We start from the raw sequence: 22,985 nt of genomic DNA on the forward strand, positions 1-22,985 counted from the left end.
TTGGATTCGCTTAACATCATTTCGCTTAAAGTTGCATTTTTCAGGAACATAACTACAACGTTAAGCGAGGAGTTACTGTATACTGAAAAGTGGAACATTAAGCTCAGGCACAAAGTCTAAACTTTAATAAATTCATCCATCACAACAAACCAGCCAACTTCTATTTTTAAGTTTACCGAGTATCAGAATTCAGCAAAGAGCTTTTAATTTCAACAACTTCTCACCTTGCATATAAAATAAAGCATCAAAGATTTTCACTATCCTGTCAATCACTGGCTCCGGGTTAGCAATCTGAGCAGTAGACTCTAAAAGGTTCCTGCAGACTGTCACTACTCTCACAACGAAGTCAGAAGAAATCCAGATCAGTTGTAAATTCACCTCAGAATCTGAAGACCAAGCAGCATTATGTTTATGACTGCTTAAGCTACACATATGAGCAACTTTATGATCCATGCTATTAAAGAAAAAGATTTAGAAATCATGTGAACGTTGCAATGTTGTGAGTTTTTTCTAAATTATATCCAAAAGTCTATCTATGAAAATGCTCCTATTCAAAATGCAGGCAGCTTTCCTGCAGTTGCATGCAGATACAGTAACTCCTCACTTAATGTCCTCTCGCTTAGCGTTGTTTCGATTTTATGTCCCTGCTCAATTACAGAACATGCTCCATTTAAAGTTGTGCAATGCTTCGCTATAACACCATTTGGCTGCCTGCTTTGTCCACAGCTGGCAGCCCCATCAGCTCCCCTGCACTCCCGCCTCCTCCCACAGCGCCTCTCACCGGCCGGCAGACCTCACGGATCAGTTCCTTCCGCCTCCTCCCCCCGCCTCCTACCTGCGGCAATCAGCTGGCTTGTGGCGTTCAGGAGGGAGGGTGGAGGAGTGAGGACTTGGTGCAGCGGCTCCTTCTCCCTCCCCTGCCTCCTGAACACTGCAAACCAGCTGATTGCCGCGGGCAGGAGGCAGGGGAGGGAGGGGGGGAGCCTGCGCACCAAGTTCTCGCTCCTCCCCCTTCCCTCCTGAACATCGCAACCAGCAGATTTCCACGGGCAGGAGGAAGGGGGAGGAAGAGCGAGGACGCAGCGCACCTCCCCCCTCCTTCCCCTGCCTCCTGCCCGCAGCAATCAGCTGGCTTGCGGTGTTCAAGAGGCAGGGGAGGGAGGGGGAGCCTGCGCGCCATGTCCTCGCTTCTCCCCCCTCCCTCCTGAATTCTGCAAGCCAGCTGATTGCCACAGCAGGAGAGGGAGGAGTGAGGACAAGGCGTGCGGAGTAAAGGGGCGGGGAAGAAGAGGCGGGTTAACGGTGGGGGTTTGGGGGAAGGGGTGGCATGGGCAGGCCGAAGGTTGGGCCCCCCGCCCCTGGTGCTTGCAGAGTAGGGGAAGCTGCCACTGCTGTTGAGCAACGTGCTTCCCCTAGCCTACAGCACCTTCAGCCTCCTTGCCTGCCTCATCTCCAGTGCCTGTGTGGGGTAAGGCGGGGGCACCTCCCGACTATAGTACTGTACTGTACGGAAAAATAATTTCCCTGGAACCTAACTCCCGCCCCCTTTACATTCATTCTTATGGGGCAATTGGATTAACTTAACATTTTTCAGGAACATAACTACAACGTTAAGTGAGGAGTTATTGTATGTACACAGGTAATCTTATCGATGTTACACAAGTTTACAAAGGAGTAATTACACATTTAAAAGACACCAGGAGATAAATGTTCAACTTGGTACTTTTACCTGTTAGAATTTTGAGAACAATGAACAGTACACAGGGCAGCTAGTCGTAGTACTACTGCAATTCCTTCTACAATGTGAAGAATGTCTGATGTCAGAGCATCTTGCTCCAGGAGAAATACTAAGGAGGCAGCTTTCTTGTTTATTGCATTCCACAGCATGCTCTTCATTTTCATGTTCACAGGACTAAGCCTGTAATTAACCACATTATTTTAGTTTTTAAAAGTATTTGTTCAGCAACATACAATTCCTTGTAAATGATGCTAGAACTAACCAGTTTTGGAGGTAGGAATATAGCTGTAGAAAAATGACTGCTTACTTCTTATATTTTGAGAGAAGAAAAAACAACAACTTCAGAAGCATAAATTAATATTAATTCATAAGGAATAAAGCTTTGGTCAATTATTCTTGAAAAAGTCAGCCTCACATGAAGAGCTGTAGAAGACGCAATCATCTTTTCTAAAAGTGTTATCATGGATCAAAGATGTAACTAACTGAGAAAACAGAACAACGGAGTGCTTCAGTGTTGCCCCTTGGGTGAGATGGGTTTTTTATGGTCTCTTTTGTCCGTTAATTGCAACATCAGGAACTAAAATGTGATCAATTATACAAATAACGAGTAATTTTAGATAGGAACAAAACTGTATTCGTTTTTAAAATTACAAATATCGACACAAATATTTTTAAAGTGAAAATGAAATAATTGTAGATTATGTATTATCATGGAGTATTTTGGATTCCAGAACAAATATGATTGGGTTATATGTTGTGTTGTGTGTGGCTTACACAAACAGACATAAAAACTGTGAAACAGACAATTAAAAAATATTACATACTCTCTATTTTGCTATTTTAATTTTAGCTATATAAAAAATTCAAGATTGTTTGATGTTGATGTATTAAGCAACAAAAGGTATCCTTTTTTTAAATTTTAAATTAAATTTGGCAAATAATGATTTAATCCATAAAATGATCTCTGGATATTTATACTTCGAAAAATAAAATTGAAAAAAGTAGATCCAATGCAGGTGTTGCATTGTAAGATGCCAAGAAGGATTACCTTAAATGCAACTATTTCACCATCCAGCTAACTGGCAAGATCTAACCAAACTGCTATAGAAAATAGTTATTGAATAAATATCATACGCTGCTGGCACTGGTGATTTCTTTGGATGCTTTATTGATAGACTTAGCCGTTGCTTTTTTTCTGGAATTTCATCACTACTACTGCTCCATCCATCTGTATCAGAGGTATCCAGCTGGTTCCGACACTGAAGCTCCTGAATGATTTCCAGCCCTTCTGTTTTTAATGCTGCATAAAGTGGACTCACCAGATACTACAACAGAGAAATGTGCACACACACAAAAGTAGTATTAAGTATGCTGTTTCTTGTTTTGTCAACAGAGATGGGGAGGTGGCAATATTTTGTACAAATGTTTCACAAGTTTATGTCAGCTCCAGAAAGCGCAAAAAACTCCTGTACAAGAATCTGGTTCCACAAACACTTATACACATGGAAAATCAATTTACAAGAGTAATCCCACTGAACTCTATAAAACTGTATAGAAATACTTATGTGAATAAGTGTTTTCATGCCTCTCAGTTATGTGTCAAAAGCTTTCATATACCAGTGCAGCTTTCTGTGCTCTTTTCGGAGAGTGGACTGCTATTGCTAGTTCTCTTTCGTTCACATTATTTAGCCATTAGTCAGGATTATCCATTCAGTCTGTTTTATTCCCTTATTTTATCTACGCAATAAATATCAGGGAAACATGTTACTTCTATGCCACTTATTTTTGTACTCTACTTAGGTTTAGAAACCAACTTTGCACAGAGACCTTGAAAATCCAGCACGGGTTTCCTGTTTGCTAGACTACAGTGCTGGAGGTAGTCTTTATCTAGTCAGCTAATTTTACTAGTGTTGTATGAAATTGTTATCTGCTCCTGTATACTGTTAACCTGTCCTGTCATAAACTACATACATATCTGTAGCCTCTCCTAAATTTCACACATTTTTTTTTAATAAGTTCAATAAGATTCCCCCAACCACCATACAAACACATCAATAGCATCTTGGCCGGAAGAAACATTATCTAATTTCTCAATCTTTCACATATAACTAAAGATGACCAATCTGCACTCATTAAAAACAACCTATTTATTAACAGAACTCAAAAAATGTGCTAGGCACTTTAAAGTAAAAATAAAGATACACTGTACATTCTTCAGGACAGGGACAATCTTAAGCCTCAATTCTACATGATGATGTGTGTGGGCAAGACCCTGTACCTGCATCGAGCTCTACTGGCTTCATGTGGCTCCATGCAGGCATAAAGGTCCACCCATACACATCACATAGCAGAATCAGAGCCTGAATTTAGATATTATATAATTACAGAAACAGAAAGAAAGGACATGATTTACCCATAACCCAATAACCTACCTTAAGACATTTCTGAAACAGTTTCTAGGTTTCTTCCTTACGTAGATGGATTACAAAAACAACATTTTTTTCAGATTAACCTACCTCTTGTTCTTCTTGACTTCCAACTACATCAACAAAAATTCCGCAGATGGTGCAGATATGGGCCTCTCTTACTTGTAAAGCAGATTCATATCCAGCTGGAACAAACTTCAAAAAGTACTGAAGTATGTGACACAAAGCAGCTTTCAACTTTTCAGACTTAAGCTGTCTAAGCACATCAGCTTCAAACAGTGCTCGAAGCTTCTCTAACAGCATATTTAGGTAGACAGGTTCAATATTTACATAAGAATCTGTTTCAAAAGGAAATAATGTCCTCACCAAGCGTAACAGTGGTTCTCCAAAGAGTTCTAATTTTCCAACATCCATTTCAAGTATTGACTGTAAGATTCCAAAAAAGACTGTGAAGAAAATGCCAGCAGGCTGTTCTGGTGGCCCTCCTAATTGAATCAATTTTATTAAAAGGTTCACGGCTAAAGCTTTAATTTTTGGTCTACCATACTCCAATAGTGAGCAACCTATCCCCCACAGAATAAGGTCCTCTCTTGGAAAAAAAACATCAGAAACAATGTCAATCAGAATGGTCATTAATGTAATTTCCAAGCATTCCACATCATGCATGCCCATCAATTGTAACGTGGCTGAGCTTAAATAACCTAGATTTTCATTTGTGTGGCTTAAAAATCTGTTTACCACCACTGGCCAGACTAACAAGTTCCTCTGAAGCTGCCTCTGTATATTTCTTTCATGCAAGAAAATTAGATCTTGGAAAAGTTGCAGTAAATCTTTTGTCAGCACCTCAAAAACAGTGCAGCTTTTCGCTTTAAAAAGAAACAGGAGAGAACAGATGACGTCACAGATGTTCTTGTGTAACACATGGCAGTTTGGAGCTGCAGCAATTCGCAGAAGTCTTGTTATAATCCAATTACTAAATTCTAAATAGAAAAAGAAAAACACACACAGAGGAAATATTGTGATTCATATGCTACAGGATTTACTCTTTAGAGAAAACTATGTAAATAATGTTTCATTAACAACTATATTTAACCCTCACACCCCACCAAAGATGAGATGAATATAATTGGCCACAATAAATTGTACTAGGGTGTCTAAAATATCCATCTCATGCCACAGCCAATGGCTGACAGCCTATTCCAGCACAGTTTCCTTCCTTCACTACGGCTACTCTAAGCCCTGGTCTACACTACGAGTTAGGTCGAATTTAGCAGCATTACATCGATTTAACCCTGCACCCATCCACATGACGAAGCTGGTTTTTTCGACTTAAAGGGCTCTTAAAATCGATTTCTGTCCCCCAACGAGGGGATTAGCGCTGAAATCGACCTTGCCGGGTCGAATTTGGGGTAGTGTGGTCGCAATTCAATGGTCTTGGCCTCCGGGAGCTATCCCATAGTGCTCCACTGTGACCATTCTGGACAGTGCTCTCAACTCAGATGCACTGGCCAGGTAGATAGGAAAAGCCCCGCAAACTTTTGAATCTCATTTCTTGCTTGACCAGAGTGGCAATATGCAGGTGAGTACAGATCTCATCAGCAAAGGTGACCATGATGGAGTCCCAGAATTGCAAAAGAGCCCCAGCATGGACTGAATGGGAGCTACGGGATCTGATCGCTGTATGGGGAGTCGAATCTGTGCTATCAGAACTCCATTCCAAAATACGAAATGCCCAAACATTTGAAAAAATCTCCAAGGGCATGAAGGACAGAGGCTATAACAGGGAGCCGCAGTAGTGCCGCGTGAAACTTAAGGAGCTGAGGCAAGCCTGCCAAAACACCAGAGAGGGAAACGGCCACTCCGGATCAAAGCCACCGACATGCTGCTTCTATGATGAGCTGCATGCCATTCTAAGAGGTGCCCCTACAACTACCCCACCCCTGTGCTTTGACTCCGTCAATGGCGTAGCACGCAACAGGAATGCGGGTTTTGGGGATGAGAAAGATGAGGAGGATGAGATTGAAGACAGTCATAGCAAGCAAACAGAGAAACTATTTTCCCCGACAGCCAGGAACTGTTTCTCACCCTGGACCTGGAGTCAGTACCCCCCCAAACCAACCCAAGGCTGCCTCCCGGACCCCCCGGCAGAGAAGGGACCTCTGGTGAGTGTACATTTGTAAATATTATACATGGTTTAAAAACAAGTGTGTTTAATGATTAATTTGCCCTGGCATTCGCGGCCAGTACAGCTACTGGAAAAGTCTGTTAACGTGTCTGGGGATGGAGTGGAAATCATCCAGGGACATCTCCATGAAGCTCTCCTGGATGTACTCCCAAAGCCTTTGAAAAAGGTTTCTGGGGAGGGCAGCCTTATTCCATCCTCCACGGTAGGACACTTTAACACGCCAGGCCAGTAGCACGTAGTCTGGAATCATTGCATAACAAAGCATGGCAGCGTATGGTCCCGGTGTTTGCTGGCATTTAAGTAACATCCATTCTTTATCTCTCTGTGTTATCCTCAGGAAAGCGATATCATTCATGATCACCTGGTTGAAATAGGGTGATTTTGTTAAGGGGACGTTCAGAGGTGCCCGTTCCTGCTGGGCTGTTTGCCTGTGGATGAACAGAAATGTTCCCCACTGTTAGCCATGCGGTGGGAGGAGGGGTAAAGTGATCATCCCAGAGAATTGGGTGTGTGGGTGGGCAGCAGAGGGAGGTGTTAGTTGGGTTTGTGCTGCACGTTAACCCGAAAACTGCAGCCCCTCCTTTTGAATTGCCAACCCATTTTAAATAGAGTCTACCCACTGTTCTCTAAAATGTGTCTTTTTAACTACCACTCTCTTTTTTTTTCCTCCACCAGCTGCAAATGTTTCAACGCTCACACTATCTTCTTCTTCCCAGAGGCTAGTGAAGATTAGAAGGTGAAAAAAACGCACTCGCGATGAAATGTTCTCTGAGCTCATGCAGTCCTCCCACACTGAAAGAGCCCAGCAGAATGCATGGAGGCAGACAATGTCAGAGTCCAGGAAAGCACAATATGAACACAAGGACAGGTGACGGGCTGAAGATAGTAAGTGGTGGGCTGAAGATGATAGGTGGCGTAAGCTTGGTGACAGAAGGCAAGAGGCAATGCTGAGGCTACTGGAGGAAAAAACTGATATGCTCCGGCATATGGCTGAGGTTCAGAAAAGGCAGCATGAGCACAGACCACCGCTACAGACCCTGTGTAACCAACCACCCTTCTCCCCAAGTTCCATAGCCTCCTCACCCAGACACCCAAAGAACATGGTGGGAGGGCCTCCGGGCACCTAACCACTCCACCCCAGAGGACTGCCCAAGAAACAGAAAGCTGGAATTCAATAAGTTTTAAAGTGCAGTGTGACCTTGTCCTTCCCTCTTCTCCCACCCCACCCGGTGCTTCCCTTCTCCCTCACCCCTCCGGGGATAACTTGGCAGTTATCCCCCTATGTATGTGATGAATTAATAAAGAATATATGAATGTGATGCAACAATGACTTTATTAAAAAGCAACAAAGAGTCCTGTGGCACCTTATAGACTAACAGATGTATTGGAGCATAAGCTTTGGCACCTTATAGACTAACAGATGTATTGGAGCATAAGTTTTCGTGGGTGAATACCCACTTCGTCAGCTGAGTGGGCTCCATGCTTGCCGTGGTATGGCGCCTGCACGGGTAACCCAGGAAATAAGGCTCGAAATGATTGTCTGCCATTGGTTTCACGGAGGGAGGGGGGCCTGACGACATGTACCCAGAATCACCCACGACAATGTTTTTGACCCATCAGGCATTGGGAGCTCAACCCAGAATTCCAGTGGGCAGCAGAGACTGTGGGAACTGTGGGATAGCTACTACAGTGCAATGCTCCAGAAGTCAACGCTAGCCTCGGTACTGTGGACACACTCCGCCAAGTTAATGGTCTTAATGGTCTTGAGTGGGGACACACACACAATTGACTGTATAAAATCGATTTCTAAAAAATCAACTTCTATAAATTCGACCTAATTTCATAGTGTAGACATGCCTAAGAGGAAACAGGAAAGACTTAGGGTAAGTAGCTAACCTCATTACCCTCACTGCCCGCCAGTTTTCAGCAACTTGCCCACTCTTCAGCACAGAGCTGTTCTTGATTTCATGTAAGAAAATTTCCATCCCTTAGCCTCTGTTGCAACCGCACACTGCCTCCATATTGATTCTTCCAGGAATGGGGCATTCACTGAGAAGGATTCAGGAAGAGGAAGTGAATCCCAACTGGAGGAACTGATTTTGGGTCAGGACACCTGTCTCAATACACACTCCCAACTGCTGCAGATCCTTCTTCTGTCTCTTTGGCATGCCACCTCTTAGCATGCTTGTCAAAACCCAAGAAATTACCACATCTTCAGGATATCTCCCAGATGAACAAGAGGATACGACTCTGTCCTTAGAGATGTATTATGCAATCCACATGTACAGAAAACTAATGCATCATACATTTAAAACAGGTCATCAAATACTCATTTAATTCACAACATGTAAAACAAGCACATGAAAGAGAGCAAAAATGGGAACACATATTTGTTTAATCTGCTGGGCATAATATGGAAATGTAATAGGTTATTTTCAGTGCTTAAATTAAGCAAAAATGTTTCAGAAAACTCACCAATGCAACTGCACTCAGTTTCCTGGTGATTTTCACTCACATTTACAAACATAAGGGGTGAAGATTTCATGATGTGTTGAATAAAATCAAGGAGCATCACAGAACTTGGCTGAGAATCAGTTTTCTTGACAAGTTCCAAAGCAACTGAAGAGAAAAAGAAAATAAATATTCCCATTGCTACTGCACCTTAGTAACTTCAAACCTCAAGGAAAGAAACATTTCCATTATGGGAACTACTGTAGTACAACATAATATTGATTTTGTATGGCTACAAATCAGGAGAATATTTCATTATTACGTGTTCACAATATACATATTCTCAACTGTAGATACTGTATTCTACTGTATGTCACATCAATATATATGAAGAATTCAATTATAAAAATATATTTGTCTTAATTACTCATATGGGTACTATCAACGTGTATTAAAAAGCAATTCTTTTAATACCACTTGTATATACAACCAGTAGAAAATGGCAAACAGTAAGACTTGCTGTTTTTCCCAACCCAAACTTGATGGAAGTTAGAGAAACCCAAGCAAAAAACACAGTAAAAATTATTTTAAGGCTGGAAGAAATGTAAGACCCCTCTCACCATCCCCACAGCCTGTTGAATCCAATACATTCAATGAAATAATTAAGAAATCCTGGATTATCCCATAGTTAACTTGCACAACCAACCAAAAACCTCTAACTACACCATCTCAGATTTTTCTAAATCCTCATGGTTTATAGAAAAAGACCAGGGAAAAGTTATTTATACAAAATTCTCAAGATCATATAGCAATTAAGTTACCAGAGGATTTATGTGATAATGTCCACGTATTCAGAAACAACATTCAAAGCAGATTTTTTTATTAGTAGAAAAACAGTGAGATAGAAGATCTCAATCACCTCATGTGTCTCAAGAAATAACAAACACATCATAGTGTATGTCATATACGTGCGTATTACTTACATTACCAGTTCATTAAGCAAAGAGCCATATCTAATCTACGGATAAGATCATGTCCCTGAAATATCTATTCATATATCTGCAGCAAAGTTGTTATATAAATACAAGACAAAGGGGATGCATGTATTCCAGAAACAGCAGAGCTTTGTTAATTCACACTGACAACTAAGAGCTCCACTATGAATTAACAAGTATTAATATTTATCATAACAGCATTCTAAAATTAAAAAATTAACTACAAATATTGACATAAGAACTAATCCTGCAAATCCTTTTTATGTGAATAGGGTCCTACCAATTTCACAGCCATGAAAAACATGTCATGGACCGTGAAATCATCCCTTCCCCATGAAATCTGCTCTCCCTTGCTGATGGAAGCCCAGGGCTCCTAGGTGATAGTCCAGACACGCTGGGGAGGGACAGGAGTTGCCCTTCCCCTGCATGGTTGTTCTTGGTGGGGAGATCACACGCACCTCCAAAGGTAATACAGAAATGAGGGTGGTACACCCTCACTCCTGCATTGCAGCAGCCCAAGAGTTGGGGTCCAGGCTTCTGTGCCCCCCCACCCTTGCATGGCTCCTGCTGCAGCACCGAGCACCAAACTCAGGGATTCCTCCCCCAGCGGCTCTTGCTGGGCTGGGGGCTTCTGCTCCTGGTGGCTGCAGCCAAGACAGCCTGATCTCTGGGGTTCTGCACCCCCACCTCGCAACTCCTGCCGCAGCTCTGGGCACCGAGCTTCCTCCCCTGGCAGCTCGGGCTCAGGGCTTCTCCCCTTCTCCTGCACACCAGCCAGGGCTCAGGGCTTCCACCTCCCCCAGCCAAGGCTGCCAGGCTCTGGGCTTCTGCCCCCTGCTACTCCAACCAGAGCTCAGGGCAGCCTGGGCTTGTGGCCTCTGCCCCCTAGCCACAGCTCAGGGCAGTCTGGGCTTGAGGCTTCAGCCCTGAAACGGGTGCTCGGGGCTCCTTCCCCCAGGGCTCCTGCTGGGGCTCAGGGTGACCCAGTTGGGGGTTCCGCCCTAGGGCTTCTTTGGGGGCACCCATTTTTCTAGGAGGGGCTCCCAAATTGGTCAGGGGCCCCTACCTTAATCTGTCACTGGCTTGGACTAGCAGCTAGGAGCCCCCAGCTGGGGTACTCCTAGCAGCATGGAGCAGATCCTACCCACTTCCACCTCCGGGAACCTCCTGTAACTGCAGGAAGCTCAGAGACTGCTGCCTAGGCAGCACAGAAGTGAGGGTGGCAATCTTAGGACTCCCCCCTACACACACACACACACCAACTTTGCAAACCCCCACTCCCCACAATCCCATTTTGGGTCAGGACCCCCACAGTCACAACATCTGAAATTGTGAAACTGACCAATTTTAAAACCCTCTGGCTGTGAAATTGACCAGAATGGACCATGAATTTGGTAGGGCCCTCCTTATCTGCAAGTAAGGGTTTTCAGGATCTGGACCTCAAAAGTACATTTTACGATGCAGAAGCCTTCATATTTAATGCATCATAATAGCTGTTTATTTATTCTTACAATTATAGTTTAGGTTTAAATATACTAATTTATATTATACTAGTAAGTACTTTGTTATGTATTTTATAAAAAATAATTAAATCAAGAGAACATGAGACCTCGTTTTGTTACTAAATGTGTGTTGAAGTGAGAGGAAGAAAGTACCAAGTTTTTTATGAGAATGTACAAAATGCAGATTAGCATGGTTCCACTGTATTTGAAAGAAAGGGATATGCCACTAAAAACCTGCTTTACTTACCAACATCTACATCTGTAAGTATTCTGTCAATGAACTGGCAGAGAATTTGTCTTGGCTTCTGCACAACAGTATTATATTCCTCTGGACTGGCACTGAAATTAAAAATAAAGCTAGTTATAAAATGTATGTTACCACCTGAATACTTTTTCATCTTAAAGTAAAAAAATACCAATTATTTAAGATGTCTGAGCAATTCAGTATTATACACTGAATTTCAGATTTAGCATTGGTTCTAAAAGTCTTTAAAATCAGAAAAAGGTTATACTATGTATGAGAGAAGCAGGATTGTCAGGTACTGCACTGGGATGCAGAAAATCTGGTTTCTATTCCTGGCTTTCCCATAGTCTTGTCATGTGACTTAGAACAACCTCTCTGTATAATGGTGCTAATAATACTTTCCTACATCATAGCATTGTTGTGAGGATAAATCATTAGCATGTCTGAGGTGCTATGGTATTGCAGTGAGTGAGCATCGTAGATAAACCTACAAACAAACAAGTGGTCCATAAAGCTGTGCGGAGTTAAATAACACAAAGACAAAGTTAATAATAAAACAGCAGCAGAGAGACAGTCAGAGGTCCAAACACTGAAAAGGGCTTCATAGATTTTAGAATAGATGGAGAGTAGATGAGGTCAGAGACGACTGTCCTAGGCGTTCAACCATCATGATGAGGGATTTTTTTGCAACATTTCTTTCAAATAATATTTAAAGTGTTATTTCTAGTTGTTTTCAATAGCGCCGCATGTAAATCATCATCACAGCTCGGGGACCCAGCGGGCCCGGCACATAAGGAAGTCATGCTACGGCTCTGCTACAGTGCTCGTCTGGGGACCAGCGCTGACAAGCCAGCGTTTGCGGAGTGGGTTTCCACGGGACATGTCGGAGCTCCAGCAGGCGCAGCCGGACCGGGGGCTCCCGAAGGGAGCGAGGGAAGGCGGTGTCTGTGCGGGGTCGCCGCAGACCTACCTGCCCAGCTCCCTGAGGGCTGGGATCATAGAGGCCAGCTCCAGCCCCTGCTCGGCCATTGCGGCGGCAGCAGCCTCGCTGGCTGGGAAACGCCGCCGCTCGCGCTGCAAGCTGAAGCGGGAGAAAGAGCTCTGGACGGTGCCCGGCTGGGCTCAAAACGCCTCAGTCAGTTCCTAGCAGGCCGTAGAGCAAACGCGTTCTCCTTGCTGCCTGGTAGAGGCTGGTCTGTTGCTCTGACGCGCCGCGCAGCTTTGTCTCAGCTAAGAGCAATACACGAGAGAGGCAGTGATGAGTGTATTACAGCACAGACTTTGAGGGCTGGAGAGGAAACACTTTTTAACAAATACATAATTAATCTACCGCGGATAATTCACTGCAGATCAACAATGCGCTGACTGCAGGAGTTGTACATTCGGGTTTTAAAAGTGAAAATGCAGAAATAACACATTCTCTAGGCAGTTCACCCCAATTGCACAAATCAGCATACGGGCAAGTATGCAGGGACCTTAATGGCTTTTATTGCTACGGGGATGCCAGCGCCCCAATTTCTCTGTCTCAAATAGACGGAATGCAATGGCAATCTTTTTCACTCACTCCAATATTGTACAGACAACATTTGAAGCCATTCAATCCAGATAATAGATTTACAAGTACTATGTATTTATTCACCTGATTTAAAACTCAAGCAGTTTTTTTTCAATCCCAGGTTTTAATTACCCTCGAGAGATTTGTCACTGCCAACAACAACCTATCAACTTTTCAGGGATCACGTGTGTAAAACAAAAAGAGGGAGGGAAAACGGTCACAAGAAAAATAGGACTGCAGGAAGTTCCTCATGAGATGGAAGTCATATTTTGTAATCATCAATAACATTTTTCTGCTTCGTGAGCTATTTTTCCCCATTGGTGTCTAGTAATGAAAGAGGTCTGAGGTAAACTTGGCTCTAAAATTAGGTCTCGTGGATAATTATGCAGAGAAAGTTCCTTCAAGTCACCAGCAGACTCACAGCACAGCGCAAGTCTGAGGAGCTCCCCGGGAGATTCCTTTCGGGGGAGGAAAAGTTCTCAGACTCAAGGCTGGCTTTAGGCGTGTGGGCAACAGAGTAGTATCCGAGATACCAGATTTAAGGGGTCGCTGAACTGAACCTCAGTGCGAGCTGACTAGTATGGGACGCCCTGGCCCACGATTATTTTTGTTGGATCATCTCGCTATTTTTCACTATACCGGAGCAAGGATACGCAAAACCGGGGCTCTTATTGGGGAGGCAGCCAGGCCGCTCCGCCTCCCTGCCCGGAATGGGGGGCATGGACTCTGCCCTGCATCAACCCGGGTTAATACTTCTTTTTCAAGAGGGTTTTAAAGCAGTGAATTGCTCTGTGATGCCCCTGCGCTAAGAAACATGCCACCCTCCTGGTTATCTCCCAATTTCCCAGCAAGGGCAGGGTCCCTGGTTTCCCCCTCCATCTTTCTCCTCAAGGGCAGAGATTCTTGGTGCCCCCATCATTGTAATTTCTTCGGCCACAGACTATCTAATGAAGACACTGGACACGGACACCTTGGTAGTGCCACTCAGTCCTGGCCAGCCCTCTGGAGGGAGCTCGCCACTCGGAGCCGAGCGCCACTCCAGGGACGCAGTAGGATTGGCCTCGGCAGCTGCCTGTCCAGCGGATGTTCGGTGGCTCCCGATAGCTGCTAGCTGGTGTCTTCTAGTTCGCAGCAACTGGCACAGACGCCGGAGCCGGAGCAGGAGGAGGAACTGATACAAGACCAGCAGCAGGTAAAGGGGTCTGGACACACCCTTGTATTAAATGTGCCCTCCAGTCACCTTTTGGAGGGCGGAGGAGGTTCCTTGGCTTTGCTGACAAGATGCATTTAATGTGGTTCCCAGAATATCTCCGGCACAACTTTACGCTTTTTACAATGCATTCTAGCCAGCCAGCTGCTGCTCTCATTGGGAGGGTTATATTCAATATATTTTGAAACATTCAGATTATTTTTAAATTTACATTTTAATCATTCTAAACAAACAGACTGTAACACATAAAATATGAAAAACAGAATAAAATCCCCCAAAAGGCGCTTGCAGCAAGTTGATCATGAGGAACTAGACCTATCAGATCTCACCTTGACAACATGCTTCCTCACACCAGACACCAAATTAAAGGTATATTTTAATAGAGTGAATAGGATATGATGGAGAATACGGAACTCTTTTGAATCACATATTGCCCTACATAGTCCGTCTGCAGGATATGGAAACAAAGAACGAGTTTTCTCAGTGTGTAAGTCTAAATGTAGATATTAATAGCCAGGAGACTAGGCAAGGGGGAATTGTAGTTTTGATTTTGCTTTCCTAATTGGGAGATAGTGTCTTTATTGTATTTGTTTTCAATCATATGAACCTCTTGCTTGCATTGTTTATGGTGATGCATGTAAGTACATGCTGAAATAAAATCCTCTTTTGTGGTTTCTGTTTCTGGTGCCAGTTTCCCAGCTCTGAAGCTTGAATGTTGCATGTAAAACAGACAAGGAAATGAAATGGATGTGCCTGTGTCCCAATATGTGAATCGTTTTAAATGAATGCTCTTCACGAAGTTGTTGGGAGTTCACTTTTCAGTCATAATTGGTCACACTTTTTCCCCCATAATATGTAATATATACAGCTAAATTTAAATATCTGTCTGCTTGATCTACCCTTTGAAAATCAAAGCCCTATTTGATATGATAGGAAGGAACTGGGATATTTCAGGGGACTTTCAAACACACAATTATGTTTAATCTTTATTTTTTAAATTATTTATGGCAGTATTTGCTGCTAGTTGAACATACTGTATATACCAACCCCTTTGAGTGTCATTCCCAATGTCCAGTCAGCAGTCCTAAGCTTTGCCTGGTGCCTGCCATGTGGCATTGAATTATGGAATGAAAAGACCAGAGATCAGATTAAACCAGAGATCCAATTTGCAATTTTCTGGTAGGCATATACATTTCTGCAGAATTTAAGCTTTAATTTAAAAAACAATTGTCCAGCCCTTAGGGTTGTGAAGATAACCTTCCCGTTCCAAATGTGAACTGATGCAGCACTGTTTTCCTGAGTCTGCAGCTAAGCAGAAATAATAGAAAAAAATGTGAACTGCATTATTTCTGTTAACTTTGTACACAGTGGCAGTTCAAATGTCAACATTATTAACTGTTTAATTGCTGGTAATTTTAGGAAAAACATCTAGCTATTTTGGGACTGTAGGACCAATGTGGGTAGAGTATTAGCATTTTTTTAGTTCCTATCACAAGCCCAGAGAGGGTGTATAACACAATTTTATTAGGCCATAGGGTACATAAGAGCACCACCAGGACACAGAAGTGCTTAAATAAGTATTTTTCCTTACAAGCCTCCTAGTCCAGCAGTGACATCACAATAATGCACTTATGACATATATTTCTATAACATTTCACTGTGTTATAAATTCAGGATTATATATAATTTCATTTTAAGACAGGGCCAGCTACTATCATATGCCAATTATGTCAGTATGTGATACTTCTACTTTTTCTGTGAGTGCCTCTTCTATGAAATGGCCTTACCTAACAGTCCACCACAACCAAGTCCTCTGATAAAATAGGAACAATTAATTGTGGGAGCCTAAGTTTCTCCCATTTGTCAAAGCTCCCTGTGCTATTTCCTTTCAAATGATGTAATCTTATTGCCAAATCTCCCTGTGCCCGCCCTGCCCTATTATCTAAAATTCTCCAATATTCCCCTAATGGCAAGAAACCTTGACCTGCCTCATACTCAAATCCCAATGTACTATGTGGGCTATGGAAATCTTCTAGAGGCTCCATATGTCTTACATTTTACAGAGCCCCACAAAACCCAGAACCATCCCTGTTTCAGTATTCATTAGCAAAGACCAGACAGACAATAAGTTGCTCATAACTTTTTTTTTTTTGACAAGGATCACTTCTTCTATCTCTCTTTGCTGACTTTCTCATTTTCTTTTGAAGTCCCTGCAAGCTCCTAATTAGCATTTGATTTAGTATGTTAATAGACTTCTATTGTAAGAAACATAATTGTTAGATAAGGAAATATGTGTCTCCCACCTACTGTCTGGAGAAGTTTGTCTCAAGACATGACTGATCTCCCTTTAACTACAAGGCCTTAAGAACATAATTTACAATGTGTATATACATATCTTCTTACACACTATCTGCACATACATCTGACAATTATTATCATGACCAGTGTGACACAGACTTCATTAGAGGCCTTACATGACATTCCTTGGCAGACTAGTGTGTAGACACCAGGCAGAAGGCATCCGTGTAACACTTATGTACCTCTGAGTCCTCTCCCAGTTGGTACAAAGAGGTCTCTGGGTCACAACCACGTCATCGACTCACCTGAGCCAGGGGGCATCTTGAGAAATAAGCTTGCCTAATTTTTAGGAGCCCAGTTAATGTCTAACTCAGGATGAGCCACCTAAGTCTTACTTTCCACATAATAAATCATAAGTCTCTCATTGACCTAAGCAAAAAGTAGTCAGAATTAGTCTCTGACCAGGCCTGACTTCACACAGAATTGACCTTTAATAGAAGCAGCCAGCCTTTTTTATCTGGCCTGATGGGCCCTGGTTGGCCTCTGACTGCTCTTAGTCCTTCTAGATGCATGAGGACTAAGTAGTTCTTGTTCCTCCAACAGCTGACCCAAGGCAAACCCTGAAGGGCCAAATTCACTGCCATTCTCTTCTTAAAGGGCCACTTCCAAGGGCAGTGTACACTAAGGCAGTCAGGTCTTTGGCGGAGGCACAGAATGCCTGGTACACTCCATCATAAACCAATGCACAGTGCAGCTGCTGTGCTAGCATTTGGTGCACTAGGAAATGTTGACCCACTGAAGGATGGCATGATGATCAGACCTGCTCAGAGAAGGGCAGTCAGGTTGGTGGAATGAATACCTAGGCCTTATAGATACCAATTTTATGTGAGAGCAAGGTTCTGATTATAATTTATCAGTTGTATGGGGCTACAAGTACACCTGATAGCCTATGTGTTTACCTGAAGGTTTATTTCCATATATGGTCATGAATGTTCACACTAACCTATCTGACAGAATGAATGATTGCCTTGTAGATTGTACTGTTTTCCTGTACATCATAAAACTAGAATGGAATGGCACAAGTTAAAATGAAAGTAAAATCTAGTCCTTAAAATGAATCCAGTAATTGTAATATTAGTTTGATTACTGAAAATAGAATAAGAGAGAAATAAAAATTGATTAGAAGAAAAGATTTAAAAATAAAACATTAGGTAAGGACTGAAAACTAACTGGCCACTAAAAAGCAAATGGGTAGAAATTCAACCTGTTAGGTAATAATTGGAGATATACCAATCTCCTAGAACGGGAAGGGACCTTCATTGAGTTCAGCCCCCTGCCTTCACTAGCAGGACCAATTTTTGTCCTAGATCCCTAAGTGGCCTTCTCAAGGATTGAACTCACAACCCTGGGTTTAGCTGACTAATGCGTAAACCACTGAGCTATCCCTCCTCCCAAATATATATGTTACGCTAGAGCAAGTAAAGAAAATATAATACATCACAAACAAGTAAAAATGTTTCTTGTGTGTCTTTTATTTTAGATCTATATGTTATATGGATAAGCCCTGATCTTGAAAACACTTATGCTTTAGCTTAATTTAACTTAGATGAGAAGTCTCATTGATTTAAATGGGTTTACTCATGGTGTAAATTTAAGCATATGTGTAACTACATAATTAGTAAGTTATTTGGGGTTGGGATTGGTCTTGCATATTTGTAAAGCATCTAACACGTTTTTGGGTGCTATAAAAATTGAATTCTGCCAAGCCTATTTATATTTTTATTTTTCATATATGTAATTTTGATGGATAATATCAGTGCGTCACAGTTGCTGGAGATTATCGAGGTAGGTCTGGAAAATTATTAAATAACAGTAGATACTGAGATTTAAAAAGTTAGAGTTTCATAAACTGTCAACATTGGATGTCAAAATATGCAAAGTAAATGCCCTTAAATCAACAAATCATACTGGTTTTTACAATTAATTGAATTGAAAGGGTGGATTTTATGTTCCCAGAACTTCTGCATTCCACCAGCATAAAGTCAAAAATACATGGGCTTTATGTGGATGGAACGGATTTCATTTCTTACAAAAGTTTGCACCCATATCCTTATGTTTAGCACCCATATCACATGCCAATAGCATCTAGGGCCTGCCTTTTTACACCAGTGACTAATTAAAGAGAATATTTTCATAGCACTCAGAAAGACATGTGGAATACTTATGGCAGAAATTCTTCACATTCTTGGGGGTAATTGTTGCTGTGAGAAACCAAATAGTCATTGGATCTAAAACTGATTAACAAAATGGCACTGGATGATACCTGTAATAGGATCGGATTCCAGCAAATAGAATAATCGCCAGAGGTGGCAGGTTTGTAGCAATTTTGGTGGTGCCCAAAACCAGCCCCTCCAAACTCCTCCCCCCACCGGCCTAAGGCTCTGGGAGGGAGTTTGGGTGCAGAAGGGTTGAGAGGATGGGCTCTGGGAGGGAGTTTGGGTGGGGGAGAGGGTCTGGGGTGCAGGCTATGAAATGGAGTTGGGGTGTAGGCTCTGGGCTGGGGCAAGGGGTGGGAGTGCAGGAGGGGGTGAGGGGTGCAGGCTCTGGGAGGGAGTTTGGGGGCAGGAGAGGGTGTGTGAGAAGGGGGTAGGGATCCAGGCTCTGGGATGGAGTTTGGGCTGGGGTGGGGGCGGTGTGTGCAGGAGGGGGTAAGGGGTGCAGACTCTGGGATAGAGATCGGGAATGGGAGGGGGTGTGGAGGGAGGGGGTGCAGGCTCTGGGAGGGAGTTTGGGGGTAGGAGGGGGTGTGGAGGGAGAGAGTGCAGTGGTGAGGGCTGTGGGGTGTGTCTGGGGATGAGGGGTTTGGGGTGTGGGAGGGGCTCAGGGTTAGGGCAGAAGGTAGGGGTGCGGGGGGGTGAGGGCTCTGGGGCCGGGGATGAGGGGTTTGGGGTGTTAGAGAGGCTCAGTGCTAGGGCAAAAGGTTGGGGTGCAGGGGGTTAGGGGTCTGGCTGGGGATGCGGGCTCTGGGGTGGGGGAGGGCTGGGGATGAGTTTGGGGTGCAGGCGGGCTGCCCCTGGGCTGGGTCCAGAAAGGAGGACTCCTCTCAGCCCTTTCCCCCCCGGCAGCACACTCACCCTGCACCACTGTCACCACACATGTTCCTAGGGCCTCTCTCAGGTCCAGATAGCCCCTTCGCTTCCCCTCTGGTGGGTGCCAGGGGCGGGGAGCTGCCATCACATATGCGCCTCCTCCCCTGCTGCTGCCCCTCACTGTAGCCTCACTGGGGGTGGGGGATGGGGCTGCCCCTTGCCCAGTGTTGGGCAGGAGCGGTGACTATGGGCGGCGGGGACGGGACCCTGTGCTGGTGGAGGGTCCCACCAGAAAAAGGAAGGGACTCCGAGGCAGAAGAGCAGGAGCAGGACAGTCTGCCCTGGCATTAGCAGATGGGGGGCACTAGGACCCTGCAGCGGCAGTTGATGCGGGAGCCAGAAGAGCGGAGTCAGGGTGGAGCTGCAGGGGAGAGGCAGGGATGCTCCGGGGAGGCGCATGGGGGCATCAAGTGGGGGCCGGAGGACACTTGGGGGAGGTGCGGGGTGGGGCGGCAGGCGGGGCCGGGGGAGAGACCCTGCCCCAAACATTGGTGGAGCTGGGCCTCCAGGCCCTGATTATTGCTGGAGCCCGGGCATCATGGTCCCATATAACTTGCTGCCCCGATAATCACAGTAGCTAAGGAGCCCATATCCTGACTAACTACTAGGAAGCAATGCATTCTACATGCAGTACTAAAAAAAGAAATCTGGTCAAGCCAACACCATGACTTTTGGGTATAGAGGATTTGGGGAGGTTTGTAAACCATGTCCTATAGAATGTCATAATGATAACACCAATCCATTTCAGTCTCGAAGTTCAAGCACTTGACTAATGCTCATCACTTATTATGGAATGGAAAAGGACATTTAAAAATAACTAATGTTAGTCAGATGGAATTATATAAATAAGGAGTTCTGGTTATTAATGTAAAAGACAACACCACCTTTGAAGTCTATATGATGACTACAAGTCTTCGTAGTCTTTCATGTCAAATTTTATTGGGAGACCATTTTGACTTTACTGGAGCTATTTATGTTAAAAAAGGGGTGGGGGAGAGGAAGGGCAGCAGAATCAAACATTTAGTAAAGGGGACTCCTCTTCAGCTCTCCCATATGTGTGTGATATAATTGCTAGTTACATGATTTAAGCTTTGGTTTATTGACCCATTAGATTATACTGACCTTTTGAATGTTTTCCATTTAATCAGAATGCGTGTAGACACCCATGTACCAGAAATTGCCTTATTATGGTATGTTTGTTTTTCATATTACTAAATATAAAATAGTGAATGAGTTCCTGTTTTTTTTTAGACTCTGAATTATTCTAGTTAGATGTTTCTAAAAGGAATAAAGATGATGCATTGTAACAGCTCATCAGTGAGATTACAGTAGATTCATTTACAGCATCACTAAGCCTCAGGGATAAATTATTTATAAAGGAAAAGAAATGTGTATGTGTTGGTGGGGAAGTGATTATCATCTTTCTTCTGGTGTTCTCTTGTGCTTGTTCCCTTATCAGTGGTAGGTATTAGCCAAAGCAATCTGCTCAGGTATCAAAGTTAGAGTATTAATTCATTTAAAATTAGCTAACCTTTTCCTCCTATTATAGTCATTGGTAAATTTCAGTCTGCATTTATGAGCCACCCTCTGGTAACACCTCTGCAATTAGATAAAAGCTGATTTACAGGCCTTATATGATCAGGAAGATTTTATTTACTTGAATGCTAATTTAAAGGATCAGAGGGGTAGCCGTGTTAGTCTGGATCTGTAAAAGCAGCAAAGAGTCCTTTGGCACCTTATAGACTAACAGAAGTTTTGGAGCATGAGCTTCGTCAGATGCATGACACCATGCAAGGCACTGCATTTAGCTGTATGGAGTGGAAATCCATCTCCCAGCGCTGCATGTACTCCACCTCCCCGTGGGGATTAGCTTACAGCGCTGGGAGCCGTGTTTACACTGGCGCTTTGCAGCGCTGTAACTTGCTGCGCTCAGGGGTGAGCAGAGATTTGGGAATCGAGATCAAATTTTTTTCATGGCTCTGTCATTAACAAGCAATGTAATTTTGGATAAATCATTAACCTTCTATGGCTCAGTTTTCCCATCTGTACATTTTTGGTGATAGTAATGCTCATTTATGTAAAGTATTTTGATATTTTCAGTTGAAAAGTACTCTATAAGAGTCTGATCCAGCACCCATTCAAGTCAATGGCAATGCTTTCACTGACTTCAGTGGGAGTGGGATCAGAATGTTGTAAACTAAATGTCTAAAATTTACACTTATGTAAATACAATGAAATAAAACTGAAAGTGGAATAAATTTCTTATCTCGAAGTCCTCTCTCTGAAAACTATGTCTTGCCCTTGTAGGGGAGTTGAGTTGTCAATAGGATGATAATGAGAAGCATACTTTATTACTTTATCAGCAAGAGGAACCCTTTGTATACAATTTAGCTTTACTGCATGTATGGAACTTTGCTTCCTCAAGTGCTACAAAATGTGTAAGAGCTGTCATAGAAAACTTGTGCTTGGTTGAAACATTCCACTTTAATTTGGGACACGATTGATTGATTGATTGATTTATATTGCAATGTTAGAAATGCTAATACAATTAACTAAAAAGCAAAAAGGCATCACAGCAAATTGGAAAGGCTACAATTATTACTATTATGTCTTGCAAACTTGGGGAATATTGTAGTATTATATTCAGAGTATGAATCTGCACAAACTGTCACATACAGGGTATTTCATTCTTAAGCATTTTAAAAGCCTATTTTTAAACAAGGATATTATAAATTTATGTTGATATCCAGAATACTCAGAATCCAAGTTTAGCTGAGTAAAAAGTCAAAATGTAAAGTAAGGGTGATCTGACTTACAGGCTTACTGGATTTGAGCTATAATAAGTACAGTGTTCTATAATTGGTAAGGTGAAGTTAAAGGCACATCTTTCTTCACATTGTGGAATTCTAAGTCATTAATTTAGAGTAAACCTTTAGTAGACCTTATGCATCTGATGGTGCAGGAAGACTGATGATGAAACCTTTAAATATCAAATAATGTCTTTAAAAATTTTCAGACTGCATTTTAGGTTTGTATGCCCTGATCAACAGAGTTCTGTGAGGTTAGTGTTCTTCCACTGCTGGAAAACAGAAAATAATCTCTCTAATGCAGCCATGTAAAATTCTACTCATTGATTTGCCACAGGTGTATAAAATATTAGATGTTTTCATTGTGACAGTAAGGATGGATGATTTTGCGAGTCTGAGGCAGGTAAATTTTCATCCTGATTGTG

General features: G+C 43.0%; 2 protein-coding genes across 3 annotated transcripts in view; one reads left to right on the forward strand and one right to left on the reverse strand.

Moving 5' to 3' along the window:
* ATR (ATR serine/threonine kinase) overlaps positions 1-12,667 on the reverse strand; it is a 78,320-nt gene extending 65,653 nt beyond the window's left edge. Inside the window, exons 1-7 of the mRNA XM_045029389.1 lie at positions 12,512-12,667; positions 11,545-11,636; positions 8,825-8,968; positions 4,255-5,144; positions 2,873-3,063; positions 1,730-1,918; positions 225-454 (exon numbers count right to left, since the gene is read on the reverse strand). Coding sequence (XP_044885324.1) covers positions 225-454; positions 1,730-1,918; positions 2,873-3,063; positions 4,255-5,144; positions 8,825-8,968; positions 11,545-11,636; positions 12,512-12,570 — 1,795 coding nt within the window. The 5' untranslated portion in view covers positions 12,571-12,667. The remainder of the gene's footprint in view (positions 1-224; positions 455-1,729; positions 1,919-2,872; positions 3,064-4,254; positions 5,145-8,824; positions 8,969-11,544; positions 11,637-12,511) is intronic.
* A 1,547-nt stretch (positions 12,668-14,214) lies between these two features.
* Positions 14,215-22,985, forward strand: part of PLS1 (plastin 1) — a 79,137-nt gene continuing 70,366 nt past the window's right edge. The window contains exon 1 of one of the 2 annotated variants that reach the window (XM_045030903.1): positions 14,215-14,288. The gene's annotated coding sequence lies outside the window, so the exon portion shown is untranslated. Of the gene's footprint in view, positions 14,289-20,923; positions 20,944-22,985 lie in introns of those variants that run through there. The other variant, XM_045030907.1, reaches the window with a different exon arrangement.

The sequence above is a fragment of the Mauremys mutica genome, chromosome 9, assembly GCF_020497125.1.
Source record: "Mauremys mutica isolate MM-2020 ecotype Southern chromosome 9, ASM2049712v1, whole genome shotgun sequence".
Taxonomy (NCBI): Eukaryota; Metazoa; Chordata; order Testudines; family Geoemydidae; genus Mauremys; species Mauremys mutica.